Here is a 14,223-nt window from a genome sequence, read left to right on the forward strand (position 1 = left end):
ATCTTCCTCCCAAATTGGAGAGATTTGGAGAGAAGTTGACCGTATCTTCATCCAATTTGATTGAAGTTTATCCAATTAGCCTTCTTATCACATACAAGATTTCATCCTCAAGCCGTTCATCAGGTCTTCATGTTCGTCCCTGCAATCTTACACATATTGCAAATAGCTAAAACTTGTTCCTTTTTTCTTTTTCTTTTTTCAATTCAGTGTTTGTATTTCAACTGAGAATTAATCAATGTCGTATCAAATAATGTATATGGTTATTCTTTCAATAACTTGAAATATGTGTTGGTTAGAGTTATTTTCTTGCTGTTGCTTTACGTGTGTAGCCATGTGTATTGACTCATGATTCTAAGAGAATTTTATATATACCCTTCTTAAACATCAAAATATCATATTTACCCAACTTAATTTCTAAATATCATATTTACCCTTCATAAAATTTCAAAATATCATATATGTCCTTTTTAAACATCAAAATATCATATATGCCCTTCTTAAATATCAAAATATCGTATATGTACTTTTTAAATATCAAAATATCAATGATAATATCTAAAATATCTTCCGTCTACAACATGATAATAATCAAAAACAACAAAAATTAAACAATCAAAATATACATTCCATAGAGAGGGTTGAAGATGAATCTTTTTATTTGTCAAGAGGACGACATTACAAAAATTTAGAAATTTATATTTCATTATCATAGATGTAAGAGTAATATGGTTAAAATTTTTAATTATTATAATAATTCTAAGGTATAAAGAATGATTATAAAATATTAAAAACATTATAAAAAAGTATTTGGTATGATATTTTGAAGGTTTATGAACGGTAAATATGACATTGAAAAATTAAGTTGGGCAAATACGATATTTTGAAGTTTAAGAAGGGTATATATGAAATTCTCCCTATTATTAAAATACAAGAATTGAATGTTATGTAAAGTCATTAATGCGCAGTCACAAAAACTTTTGATGTTTTCATCAGCCAAGTTTTTAAACAGTTCTTTTAATTTTAACTATAGGTAATGCTTCATACATTAAACATTCTAAAATTTTCACTGTTACTGTTTGATGTTTTCATCTGCCATGTTTTTGACCTTTTTGCCTTCTACAATTAGAGAATCATGCTCAAGTCAACATAATGATTCAGGTAATGCCATTTATTCTTGACCTTTTTGCCCTTGTACAATTAGAGAATCACGCATCACATTTCTTGAACTCTTATATTTCTCACTGCTACATTCTGCAGATGTCTTCCTATCTTGACCCAATAGGATTTCTCCTAAACTAGTTTCACTTGTAGGATTTGTACATAGATGCTGCCAAAAAAAAACATAATGAGTTTCTATGTTTGATTTATTTTTGGCTTCACGAATTGAATTTTGGTTTTTGGAGTCTTAGTATGATTAAATTGCATTGTTTTGGACATTTTTTAAACTTTGGTTCCTTTTTAGTTAGACAAATGCTGGTAAGAGAGTCACAAATATTTTTATTTTAATATTATTTATGTTTACTATCCATCGATATTTTAATTGAATATTATATGTTGGTTAATATATGTGTGTATGTGTGTAAACGAATGTGAAGACACAAAATGTGAAGATGACATGTAGATCAACATTCTTTTCCAATTAAAACTATGTATATAATATTGTTGCTTAAAAAATAAGGGTACAATTGTAATGTTTTTTTTCTTTCCTTTTTCTTCCTCGGGAACACATTTTTTTAAAAAAATTTCTTTCTTTTCCTTCAAACTCGGGAACACAAAAAAAAAAAAAAAGTAAATCATTTCCTTCCCCTCCCATTCTTTTCTCTCAATATTTTCCTTTCTTTCTTTTCTTTCCTTAAGCTCCTGATTTAATTCAGTTTTACAATTGATTTAGAAAACGGTTAATCGGAACTTTTGATTTAGCACACGAGAGAATGAAATTTAAGATCATGCACTTCCAAATTTGCAAAAGAAACCCGCTTATTATTTACATGTTTTAGTTTAGTTCTTTTAGAATTGTAAATTTAAGCACAGTACCCTCCAAATCAAATTATATACACTAAAAAAATTATTTTTTTTAAACTGAAATTAAGAGGGCAATGTTCAAAATTAAATATGCAAGCCTTACATATTAAATTAAGAGGACAACGTCGTCACGTCACGACGATGAAAATTCTTTCTAAACTGAAATTAAGAAGACCAGTGCAACTTTGTTTGTGAAAAAAGAATATGAAAGGATATAGAACCTTTTTTTATTAAATTGTTAAATAACTCATTTGATAAATAAGTTAAAAATATATCTATTGGTAAATAAGTTTTTCAAAAACACATATTTACCTAGGCATCGAATCATGGTCCTTCTTATGTTTCCAAAGCATTTTCATTATAATGAGAGATTGGTGAGTGGTAACTACCATCTCATAGGAAGGAGATTGGTGTGGTGTCATGGAACAATATGGAAAATACTCTCATCAAATTAGACAACATGTTTAGAGATGATGGTTTTGTTTGTGGCAAAGTTTAGCCACCGTAAGCCATGATGTTGAGATGGACACCCTAAGAAAATGGAGGGTGTAGAATGAATAATTTTCTCCAAATTCTAAAATTATTCATCAGATTTTGAGCTTGTTATTAAAATTCTGGAATAGTTAATTTATGTATGAAATTCAAAATATCAAATACGGAATGGGTAGGCAGTACGGAATGAGTGGGTTGGGTATAGGTGTAGGTGTGGATAAGAGCGGTTTTGGGTGAATGTGTAGGAGTGGATGAAGAAGTAAAAGAATGCAAGAAAGAAATAGAGGAGCAACATATGACTGTAATATTTAAACCGGGAGAAAGATTTAACAAACAGGTTGACAAAATTCTTTAATGGACAATAATTAAATACAATCATTAACAACAAAATCAGAACCGAAAAACTATGAATAAAATTGTCTTTAATGCAGGTTTTGTAAAATGAAAATCTAATAAATATTCAGTTTAAAAAAATGCTAAAAAATCATTGAACTTTTCTAATCAACCAATAATGCACTCCTAACCTTACACAAGTTCATATCATAATGCATCACAACTTCATAAATTCACACTATAATGCATTTCTACCCTCACACAAATTCATCTGATAAACAAGCTCATCTCATAATGCATCACAACTTCACAAATTCTCACTATAGTCTATAATGCATTTCTACCTTCACACAAGTTCATTTCATAGTCCATCACAACTTCATAAATTCGCACTGTGACACAATCAAACAGTTTTATTTCTTTTTTAGCATAAATTTTTTTCTTCCTAATTTTTTGTGGTTTGCATCTATAAGAATTATGGTTGCTGCTTAAAAATCTTAAAAGTTAATTCCACCAACATGTCTTAATCAACATAAAAATTACAAAGATAGTGCAAAAACAAGACCTTGCAAGAAAAGACAAGTTCATTTTATTAGGATCTCTAACCTTGATCCAATCGCACGATCACAATCATGCAAAGCATAAATCATTCATAGGTAAAATCATAATCTTAAAACCTTTGAATCCCACTAATGATTAATAATCAAACGAAATGAATTGTTATTATAACCCATTAGTTGATGAAATATAAGGTAAATAAATTAAATCTAAGTAAAGAGATCATATGGCACAATGGACCCATTTATATTGATAGGATTGACCAGTCCCTCAATCTTCAAAAGCCCTCTTCACAACAACTCCAGCCTTCCCAGCAGAGATCATCGACTTCTACCACAACAAAATTTATGTTTTCCTAAACATCAAAAATACAAAATTAAATCAAAACAAAATAATATTGAATCCTCAAGAACATATTAACAGTTCATTCCAGTGCAAACCTGACTACATCTGAAAAAATAAATAAATAAAAATAAAAGACTCACCAAAAACTTGCTGTTGTTGACTGAACCACACAACGTTCATTATCCGCAATATCAATCTCTAGTCTTTTCATGATTTTATTTTTCAGATCATAACTATATAAACCCGTATTAGATCCGGGTTTCCTAAAAATAATATATCTCTTACTTTTCACACTAGTCACAGGAAAAGAAACAACACTCCCAGGGAAAACCCTCAAGCACACATAACCCAATATACATATCGAATGAAACCTCTCCCATTTGGTCTTTTGAAAACCTTTAAGCATCCATACGTTGACTCGGTCAAACGAGACTTTATGAAGAAGAGTAAGAAAACCACCCATTTCAACCAAAGAATACCGATTATCCATAGGATAAACATCCGGTAAGAAAGTTTGACGAAATCTCTCTTTAACTGTATCCATAGATACAAAGTATTTATCACTATGAACATCCCAATGAAAATACCTCCCTTGAACCGAAACCGGGTTTTCCCAATAATACTGTCGTTGACCTGTATGCAAAGGCCCGTTGATTTTTTTCCAATTTAACCATCCCAAACTTATGACATTACTTTCTAACACGAGAATCTCGCATTGGATTGGTGGGCCCATGTACACGTGGACGACTTTGTATACTTTTTTGATATGATCGTATGAAAGGCCAAATCCACATTTGCAACTGTAATGTCCTCCACATGATATGGAAGATGATGAAAGAAATGATCCTTGTTTGGTGATTAGGTTGAAAAGGTAAAGAATTCTGATTCTAATTGAGTTGGTTATTAGAAGGTACTCATTACACCAAGATTTTATACAACCATTAAATGGTATGTAAATAAATTGTTGTTTCATTTTTAGGCCTTGTTCTTCTTCCCTTATATCCATCAGACAAATTGAGTTGCTTCCGGTTGACCTTTGTAGGATTAGGGAAGCGTGGTCAAACAAGATGTTGTTGGTGATTATGGTGAACCATCGTCTGCAGACGAATTTAACCTTGTATCGGAGTAAATCAGGTGGAAGCTTTTTGAGGATCTCTAGAAGGACGTCATCGGGATGAAGGGCAAAACCGTCCGACGATTTTTTCTTTTTGGTCACATGTTCGGATTTAGATTGTCTTCTGCAACTTCTCAATGCCCTCTTCAAGGGTTTCTGTTACAAAATAATACAAACATTATGAGTTTTTTTCCAAGCCAACTTTCATGGGATTTTAGAGAAAAAGAAGGTATGCGTCTTAAATTATAGGTCTATTTAGAAGCACTTATAGTAATAATTAAGAAAGTACTCGAAACGAAATTTACATGTTTTATTGCACATGCACGTAAGTAACGATATTATTTTAGGTACGAGTATGATTGTCATAATCTAAAATGCTATAAAGAATATGATCTTCTTGTAAGCCTTGATATAAATATTGCTACACATCTCTATTGCAATGAACTCCCTAGAATTGTCCGTATAGATAGTATTGTTGCTTATTTTGATGATCCTCAAATAGAAGAACATGGCATCACAAAACACAAAATATGAGATTACATAAATGGGTTAAATAGCACAATAAAGAGGATTTGGCCGAGAATCTAGTAGTTGAGGAATTTTTAGGGAAAAAAAAATGAAAGTAGATCTATATTTGTTGATTCCTAAAGACGTCAACATCTTGCCTAAATCTTCTTCCATAATGGACATACTTCTCTTCCATTGATGTTGCATGTTTTACAAAAAGATTGTATCCCCAACTCATAACCTTGATGTAAATAAACACAGACCAATAGACATCTGACTTCCTATCTCCATAAGCTATTTAAACATAAGACATTGCATTCGTACTGTATAAGAATCCAACTACATTACCTTGGATAATGCACGTGTTGTCTAACAAACGGCTAAGACAATTCTAAGCAATTTTCAATGCAATAAAGAAATGTAAATCATTTTTCAAGAAGGACCAAAAAAGAATGCATATTTCATCTCTAATGAACTGAAAATAAGAGCTCCTTCTACTGTTGTAAATTGTAATAGAATCTGGCCATTCCAAAGGAATGTCTTATTTTGTGCCAAAGAGGCAAAGAAATAAATTCATCACCCCACTAAATTGATTCAAGACGGAAAGAAACAATCTTTGTTAAGTTACTGTATCACACTACTTGTTATTGGCAATAACTAAACAATCTCTGTGGAATTGTCCTTTATCCCAACCGATTAAACTCACAAAATCTTTACCAATAATCAGGTTCAACACTTTTTTTAACAGTGATTGCATTAAACAAAACTCTAGCAAGAAAATAGATCATCAGCAGAGTTATAAACCTGTTAGATATTGGTCAATCTAAGAATAAAGATCAACATTGGTTAGGGTTTAAGCACTTCAACAAACGATTCCAAGAAAACAAAGTAATAATGCAAAACGAAAAAAAAAGACAGTCATTTATGTGGTTCACACGATCAGGGATCTTCAGCTACGTCCACAGGCACAAACACGAGAGAGAGAGTTTTTATTGATTTGTGATGAATGGATTTCTAATACATTAGGTTACATGAATTCAAAGAATATAAATATTAGTAGTTTGACCTAAAACTGTCAATAAAACCAAGCCAAAAGTTTACAAATCTTGCCCATGAGTCCATGACAAAATCTGAAGGCAAATCTGATATAGGAACTATCCCACAAAAAATTTCTTCCTAGGGCACCCAATTGTTTGGTCTGCCTAAATGCTATAGGGTTAAAGAGATGTATCAGTCTCCACAACTTAACACGTACACTATGCAAAGCAAGCTGGATATGTCTGATCCACATACCAAACTTGAGGCGAGTGTAAAACATTTAACTAATTTGTTAAATTAGGAATTATTTCAGGTTAATTACAGACTGTTTCCTTAAGCTTTTTTTTATCTTTACAAGGTTCTACCTTAAGAAATAAAGATTATCTTTTTAGATAAGTCTTTTTTATTCCAAAATTAGAAGTCTATTAGTTATAAATAGACAACCACTCGCATATGTTTTTAATTAATTCTTTGTAATATAGAAAATTTTCTAAATCAATATTTTTCCTTTCCTTCATTCTTTAGATAGCATTGTTGTTGATTTTCGTGATTCTCGATATAGAAGTCCAGTAGTGAATCACTAAATACGGGACTACAAAAATAGATTAAATCGCTGGAAATAGTGAAATTGAGTAATCACGTCGGACCCGATGAAATTTAGGTAAAAATGCAAAACAAAAAATGGATCTACACAATGAAAGTCCAAATCATGCATAGATCTTTTCCATAATGATACGGCATCCCTATTATTGGGGTAGATATGTAAATCACTATGAATACAAGAAGTCTTGGTTCGAGTTGAGAGGGGAGAAGTAGAATTGACATGAAATTTTTGTTGTAAAGATATATCTCAACTTCCGGGAGCTACAATTCCCTTGCATGTTCGAACATTCATCTCCAAAAGCTATGTGAGCATAAAATCTTTTCGTATTCCTTCCACCTATATCCCTATCTTCCAGAAAATATCAAACTATATTTGTCTGAAACTAGTGTGATAATTTGGAAATTTGTCAAATAATTAAGAAAGCGGATAAGCTTCTGGATATGGTGATCATCTGTACTTTTTGGACACTATGGTCATTTAAAAATGTGATGGTGTTCAAAGTTGTCCTTTTCGACTCTTTTATACTGCATTCTTACAGGTGGGTATGGAACCGATGTAGAGGGAGTAGAATATGGTGGACTGAGTGGATTAAAGAAAATCCTAATTAAAACTGCTATTAGATCATGTATCTGTAACTATTTTTTTAACTCCTCTAAGCCTCTTGCTAAGAGCATCATCGCAGACTGCTGTTTAAAAAAAATGGTAATTGATGATTAAACATTCCTTTTCCAGGAACTGGAAGGACCAAAAAGGGAAATCTACCTCCTCTGAAAATTGATTGAAAAGAAGGTACACATCTTCATCATGCACGCGCACAAATGTTCACACCTTCTTAGAGTTAACATAAATTCTAAAATGGAGGCCAACGGTTGTAATCTAGCAGTTATACATATCAAAAGTATGTAATCAATTGGCCATATATAAGAACTAATATGCATCAACTCATCTATCAGCCAGCAAAAGGTTCGTGACATATACTGATTAGCTATATACAAAATGAAATTACATACACTAAATTACGGTCCAATTGATATACACGTTCACGTCGACTGGCAAGCACATAAGAAATACATTTCACATCAACGATCCTCAAAATTACATAAAGGAAAGAAAGAAGTACATAAAAAGCCAGATTGATGAATTTGAGACAAGAAGGTGGGAAGAAGAAACCTGTAGTGCGCTAGCTTCCATCTTGAAGAATTGGAGGATGATCGGAGTAAGGTTACCGGAGAGTAATCGGGGGGAAAAGGGGAGAAAATGAGGTTTCTCTAGGGCTCAATTCAGCAGCAGCGGAGATACATATGTTTCCCAATATAGCCGTAGCGGTGGAGGTTTGTAATTGAATTTACGAAATCTTGTAATAATATTACAGAGATATTCATTTATATTCAAATTTTATTTAAACAGCTTTTGTGTCCGAAAAATGAAAGTTAATTTAAAACCTTTATTTATTTATTTATTTATTCTTTAAGTAGTATTTCGCCAAAAAAAATCCGAAGAAGATTATGTGACTTTGTTGTTAATGTCATATATTCAAACATCATATATTTGGTCGGGTCCGAATCCAATAAAAATATCCATATATATTCACAATATCTATATTCAAATATCCATGTATTTGCTGGGGTCCAAGTCCAGTAAAAAAATTCAGCATAAAAATATATGAATACAAATATATAAACATAATTTTATCGTAGTAGATAATGCCATATATATATATATATATATATATATATATATATATATATATATATATATATATATATATATATATATATATATATATATATATATATATATATATATATATATATATATATATATATATATATATATATATATATATATTCGTTTATATTATGATATCAAGTGTTAGCAAATTTCGACTTTCTACCAAAATTGTGAAATATTATTTATATAATTATTTAACTATATAATATTCAGTAGTATAAATACTGACACAATATTTCGAAGTAAATTATAAATTGTTGGGTTTTAACATGTATAAATGGAAAAGTTCTAAAAAGCTTGTCATGGCTCCGCGATGGCGCGACATGGCTCCAAGGCTTGTACCTGCCGCCAAGTTTTACCAAAATGTCGTTTTAACTCGTATATGTCTATAAAAATAGATAATAGTTGAAAATACGTATAAAAATATTAATTATATATAAAATTGTCGCCTTATGTCACGCCATACAAATGACGTGGTTCGCCAAGGCTCATAAAAAGTTTGAAGCTTCACATTACCGCCAAGTCACGCGTTATGTTATTTAGAACCTTAAATGGTCTCTGTGCTTTTTTTTTTTAAATCTGAAGCTTATTCCCTAAGTTTAAAAAATTTCACAGATGGTCCTTATGTTTTCAAAACTTTTGATGTTTGGTCTTTATTACTCAGCACGATAAGTTTTGTCCATTAACTAAAGGTCATTTTCGTTATTTCACTACCACAAAGACCATTTATGAAGCTTTGACTTATTTAAAATATCTCTCTCTCTCTCTCTCATCCCTTAGCTATTTTCATTCTCAACCACTCTCTTTAATCCTTTCATCATCTTCATTCTCAAACAACAACCCTGAAATCGACGGACCTACCCCAAAGATTAAAAAAATTAACGATTAAAATGGAAACCCCAACCACCATCAACCTTTTTCAGAGTGAAGAAGTTAGCAGAGATATGGTCTCATTCAACCCTTCTAAAGGGGTATAGCAAAGAAAAGCATCAGCTCCATGGATTTATCCATAGTTGTACCTAGGTATGAAAGTGGGTTCAAACCCGGACCGGATGGACCCGAACCCGGAAAACCCAGAACCGGTTAACGGAACTTTGTAGAACCGGAAACCAGACCAGTATATAGGAACCAGTTCCGGGCACGGTATCGGTAAAGTAGGTCTAGAACCGGAAAACCTGGAAACATCAAAGTGGGTAGGTTGGAACCGGATAAAATGGGTTTAGAACCGGGAAACCCGAAAACCCAGAATTTTTGGCAATTACTTACTACTTAGTGGGTTGAACTTTAAGAGAATGTAAGTCATTGATTATGAAACAAAAATTGATAAAATTATAGTCTAAAATCACGTGTAGACTCTAAACTACACGCCAGAAAAAGAACGCATACGACTTTAAGCAAATGAAATATACATGTGTTAACATTTTCACAAAATACAAAGTACAAAAATAAATAGCTGAAAAGTTGAAAATTTTCAGCTTTGATATCCCGAATTTGGGGGACTGTAAGTCATTGAATATTAAACCAAAAATAACAAAATTATAGTCTAAAATCATGTACAAACTCTAAACTACAAGTTGGAAAAAACCGCATGTCAATCCGACTTCAAACAAATTAGATATGCATGTTTTGAAACTTTCATAGAATACAAAAAAGCTGAAAAACTAAAAAACTTCCAACTTTGATATCTCGACTTTGGGAGATTGTATATCAATGAATATAAAACAAAAAATGACAAATTTGTAGTCTAAAATCATGTAGAAACTCTAAACTACAGTGTTGGAAAAAAAAATTGTATGTCAATTCAAGTTAAAATGAATGAGATATGCATGTTTTTAACGTTTCATAGAAACCGGTTCCAGCCCCTAAAAGTGGTTCCGGTTCCTAACGTCGATTCTGATTTTTAGACCTGGTTTACCGGGACCCGACGAACCTAACTTGGATTACCCGGAACTCGGAAAAAGCCAAATTTTAAACCCAAAACCAAAATTGTTTCTATATATTCTGATTCTAACTATTCAAGTTCCAATCCGGTTTTCCGGTTTTAAATCTCATCCCTAGTTGTACCACACTTGATCAGTATACATTTATTCCTTTGCATTGCATCAATATCTCCGTCTTTCTTGTCCCTAAACACATACAACAACAAAGAACCAACAAAGCAGTAAGTTAAATCAACCCCACCTCCAATGGGATCAATCAACCCGATTCCTTGTTGGGTTTCTCATAGGTCTTCAAATAAAAAAACCCATATGTTTGGTTTATGTGTTTGAGGACGATTAATCACACTTTTTTCCTTTTCTATCAAATTTCAGTATCATCTAGAAGTGTGCAGAGGAAGCAATTTTAGAGTCCAGTTTCACCAAATCAATGAAGCTTACGATCTATGCTCTCTCACTCTATTTTGAAACTCGGTTCCTTACTTTTTATCACCTCGAAGAATCAATTGCATTTACAAATGGAATGGGAGAAAATGGATTGGGGTTTTTTGGAGGGATGATTGGAGAAGATGAAGATGAAGAAGAAGAGAGAAATGGAGAGATGATGATGGTTCTGGTGGCGGTAGCTACAGAAAAGGGAGGAAAGGGAGATTCTAATGGTGGCTCTTACTAGCAAACTCAACAAACCCATAACACAAAATCGATTTCCAAAACATATGTGTTTAAACCTGTGTTTTAGTTACAGGTGTTCTCGATAATCTCATGAACCAATGATTCAAACTACTCACTTTTGGTTCCCGATCATTATGAAGATAAAGATGTTCTTAACTGATTTTAGGGGAAAATCCAAAAGCATGATGATGTTAAAGATGGAAAATCAGATTAATTTTTTTCAGATTCAGTTATTGGTGCTCACTTTCTTTTAATGGTGGAGTGTGGGTGATGATGAAGAAGTTAAAGGGGAGAGAGAGAGAGAGAGAGAGAGAGAGGGTTAACGATTACAGGTCAGAGGACTTCCACTAAGATCCCCAATTTTAGTTGATGAATGAGGTAGCTCATGTAAACTTTTACGGCGTTCTATATTCCTAACAACAAAAACATTTTCATGTCTAAAACCCTAAGTTACTAGACTATGCTTTTAAACAGTACTCCTAACATCATAACATTTAGGCAGTATAACAACTATAACTTGAAGTAAATCCATGTTTTATCTTGACATAAAACCAATAACAACAACAACATATAATATACCACGTTTTATCTTGTCATAAAACTAACAATAACAACATACTTTATAAATTAACATATAAAACTTCCGAATATAACTTCGGAACTATATCGCACACAACATATATATAGAGTCCTAAGTATAACTCAAGATCTACATTAGTATACTATTATAACAATAACATGCTAACAACTTTACGATAGTTGTATACTTTCAGATACAAAATAACTATATCCCGGTTATATACTATCATATAGATATAATAATAACATATATATATAATATTTAGCATGCATTTTCCCCTGAAATATTAGAAAGTGGGGCCATGAAACTCACCTTAGCATCATGATTTTATGTAATCTAAGCAGAAACGGTCAGTGGTACGAGGTCGTTGGGGCTCGAGAAGCGAAACGGCTCCAGCAAACGAGAGAGAAAGAAGGGAAATGTTGTAAGGAAGTGAATGGTTTGAAGCCTCTATTTATAGGCTGATTTTTGGCCCTCACGACGTGAGAAATGATAGGTTCACGTCGTGAGTTATAGTAAGAGTTATCTTGTAGCTTTAACGCGTGTTTTCTAGCCCCAATTCGTGTCCTGCAGCGTCCTCACGTCGTGAGAAAACCTTGCTCACGTCGTGAGCTTTTGGGTTATCATTCCATAGACTTCTAGCTTCGAAATGTGGTGTTTTGACTCCTCACGTCGTGAGTTTTGATGCTCACGTCGTGAGTCTTGGCAGATTAGGGTTTCTGCCACGTGTCATGCTCTAAGACAGCTGTAACTTCACAAGGTCGTAACTTTTGCATACGAACTCCGTTTTTGACTTTCTTTATGTCCATGCATAGCTATTTTTCGATTACTACAACTCTCTTTTAGACTCCAATAGCTAATTCTAAGTCTATTTTAAATTCCTCTTGTTACAAAGGCTATAGTGATAGAATTTATCATAACTTCTCTATGCAAAGTCAGATTTAGACGTTCTATATATTTTTGGAATCGTGTAGACTTGTAGTGTTGAATGATAACTTCATTAAATATTAAAGTAAATTGATTATAATATGTGTTTGTTATATTTATGGGAACTATCTTTGACCTAATTTTGACGGGTGTTACATTCTCCCCCCGTTGAAATAATTTCGTCCCGAAATTTATCTTGTGGACGAGGAACTTTTTAATTAGTTGGGGAAAAATTTGTGGATATTGCTTAGTTGTTGATGTAACTTAAGTTGATATGCGACATAAACAATTCTTGCTAGAATTTCAAAAGTCCTATATACCATGGGTTTAGTTTGCCTTGTTTCCCGAATCGAATCACGGTTTTCCAAGGAGAGACCTTCAATATTACTTTATCTCCAACTTTATGATTTTTAGGGTTTTTTGTTTTCCATAGAACCTAAACATGTGTGTGTGTGTATATATATATATATATATATATATATATATATATATATATATATATATATATATAAGGTTAGGTTCATGTGAGACAGCTTAATTTTAGGAAACCGTGAGACCATTTTTCTAATGAAATATTATAATACTCTAGTATTCATAAAAAATTAAATATGTGTAATATTCTAATATTTTAAAACAATAATTTTAACATATTTTACATTGAAATATTCCAAAACATATAATGTTAAAATATATTGCATATTCTATTCCCGACTTATGAACAGTTCCCAGTCAAATGGGTGTTGTTCATCGACTTGGGGGCTAAAATGTGCTTATTTATCGGCTTCCTTTTTCACCGTCAATCTCAAACTGTTGATATTATATTGCATTGGGCAACAAAAAATCTAGGGTAATGGTCTTGTATGTCAATGTGGTATGTTTGCTAGTTGAACATCGAACCCTTTGTGAGGTATATTGCATTATTAATTTCACAATAAATTTAGTGCATGACAAATCACCACATAACTTAGTTCATATATAGTTGATGGTTGTCGAGACCAACAAATAAATAACCATATGTTCTAACACAAATAAAATAGTGACAAAAGGGTCGAATCTTCGGAGATTGACTCAATTTGTTTATCTATTACGTCTTTTTATAAAAATATCTTTATAACGAGAATTATATAAGGGGGTTAGTTGGTTTGTTTATAACTCTAAAACAACAAGCTAAAAATGTAAATGAGTGAGAAAAAGTATGTTGATGTAAATCAATAAGGTTGGGATAGTTAACATTGGAATTTCATCATATACATCCGGACGTTTCATATTAATTTTATGATACTAACTTCTAACTACTAACCACTCGTTCAAAAGAAAGAAAGAAAAACAATTTGAGCCTAGCAGAGTCATCAATTTCTATATC

General features: G+C 32.1%; 1 protein-coding gene across 1 annotated transcript; it reads right to left on the reverse strand.

Annotated features, from left to right (window-relative positions):
• Window positions 1-3,460: 3,460 nt before the first annotated feature.
• LOC111905774 (uncharacterized) lies at window positions 3,461-5,567 on the reverse strand. The gene is made up of 3 exons (XM_023901516.2): window positions 5,517-5,567; window positions 3,891-5,020; window positions 3,461-3,760 (listed from the first exon to the last, which is right to left on the reverse strand). Exons 1-3 carry the CDS (start codon window positions 5,565-5,567, stop codon window positions 3,751-3,753), a joined length of 1,191 nt encoding a protein of 396 aa, XP_023757284.2. The 3' UTR covers window positions 3,461-3,750.
• Window positions 5,568-14,223: the final 8,656 nt, after the last annotated feature.

This window comes from Lactuca sativa, chromosome 2 (genome assembly GCF_002870075.4).
Source record: "Lactuca sativa cultivar Salinas chromosome 2, Lsat_Salinas_v11, whole genome shotgun sequence".
Classification (NCBI taxonomy): domain Eukaryota; kingdom Viridiplantae; phylum Streptophyta; class Magnoliopsida; order Asterales; family Asteraceae; genus Lactuca; species Lactuca sativa.

Coding starts and splice junctions, on each gene's coding strand:
- LOC111905774 (XM_023901516.2), bottom strand. CDS start 5,567: ATGGAAGAGAAGTATGTCCATTATGGAAGAAGATTTAGGCAAGATGTT. Junction 5,021..5,516: donor GATTTAGGCAAGATGTTGAC/GTCTTTAGGAAT, acceptor ATTTTGTAACAG/AAACCCTTGAAGAGGGCATT.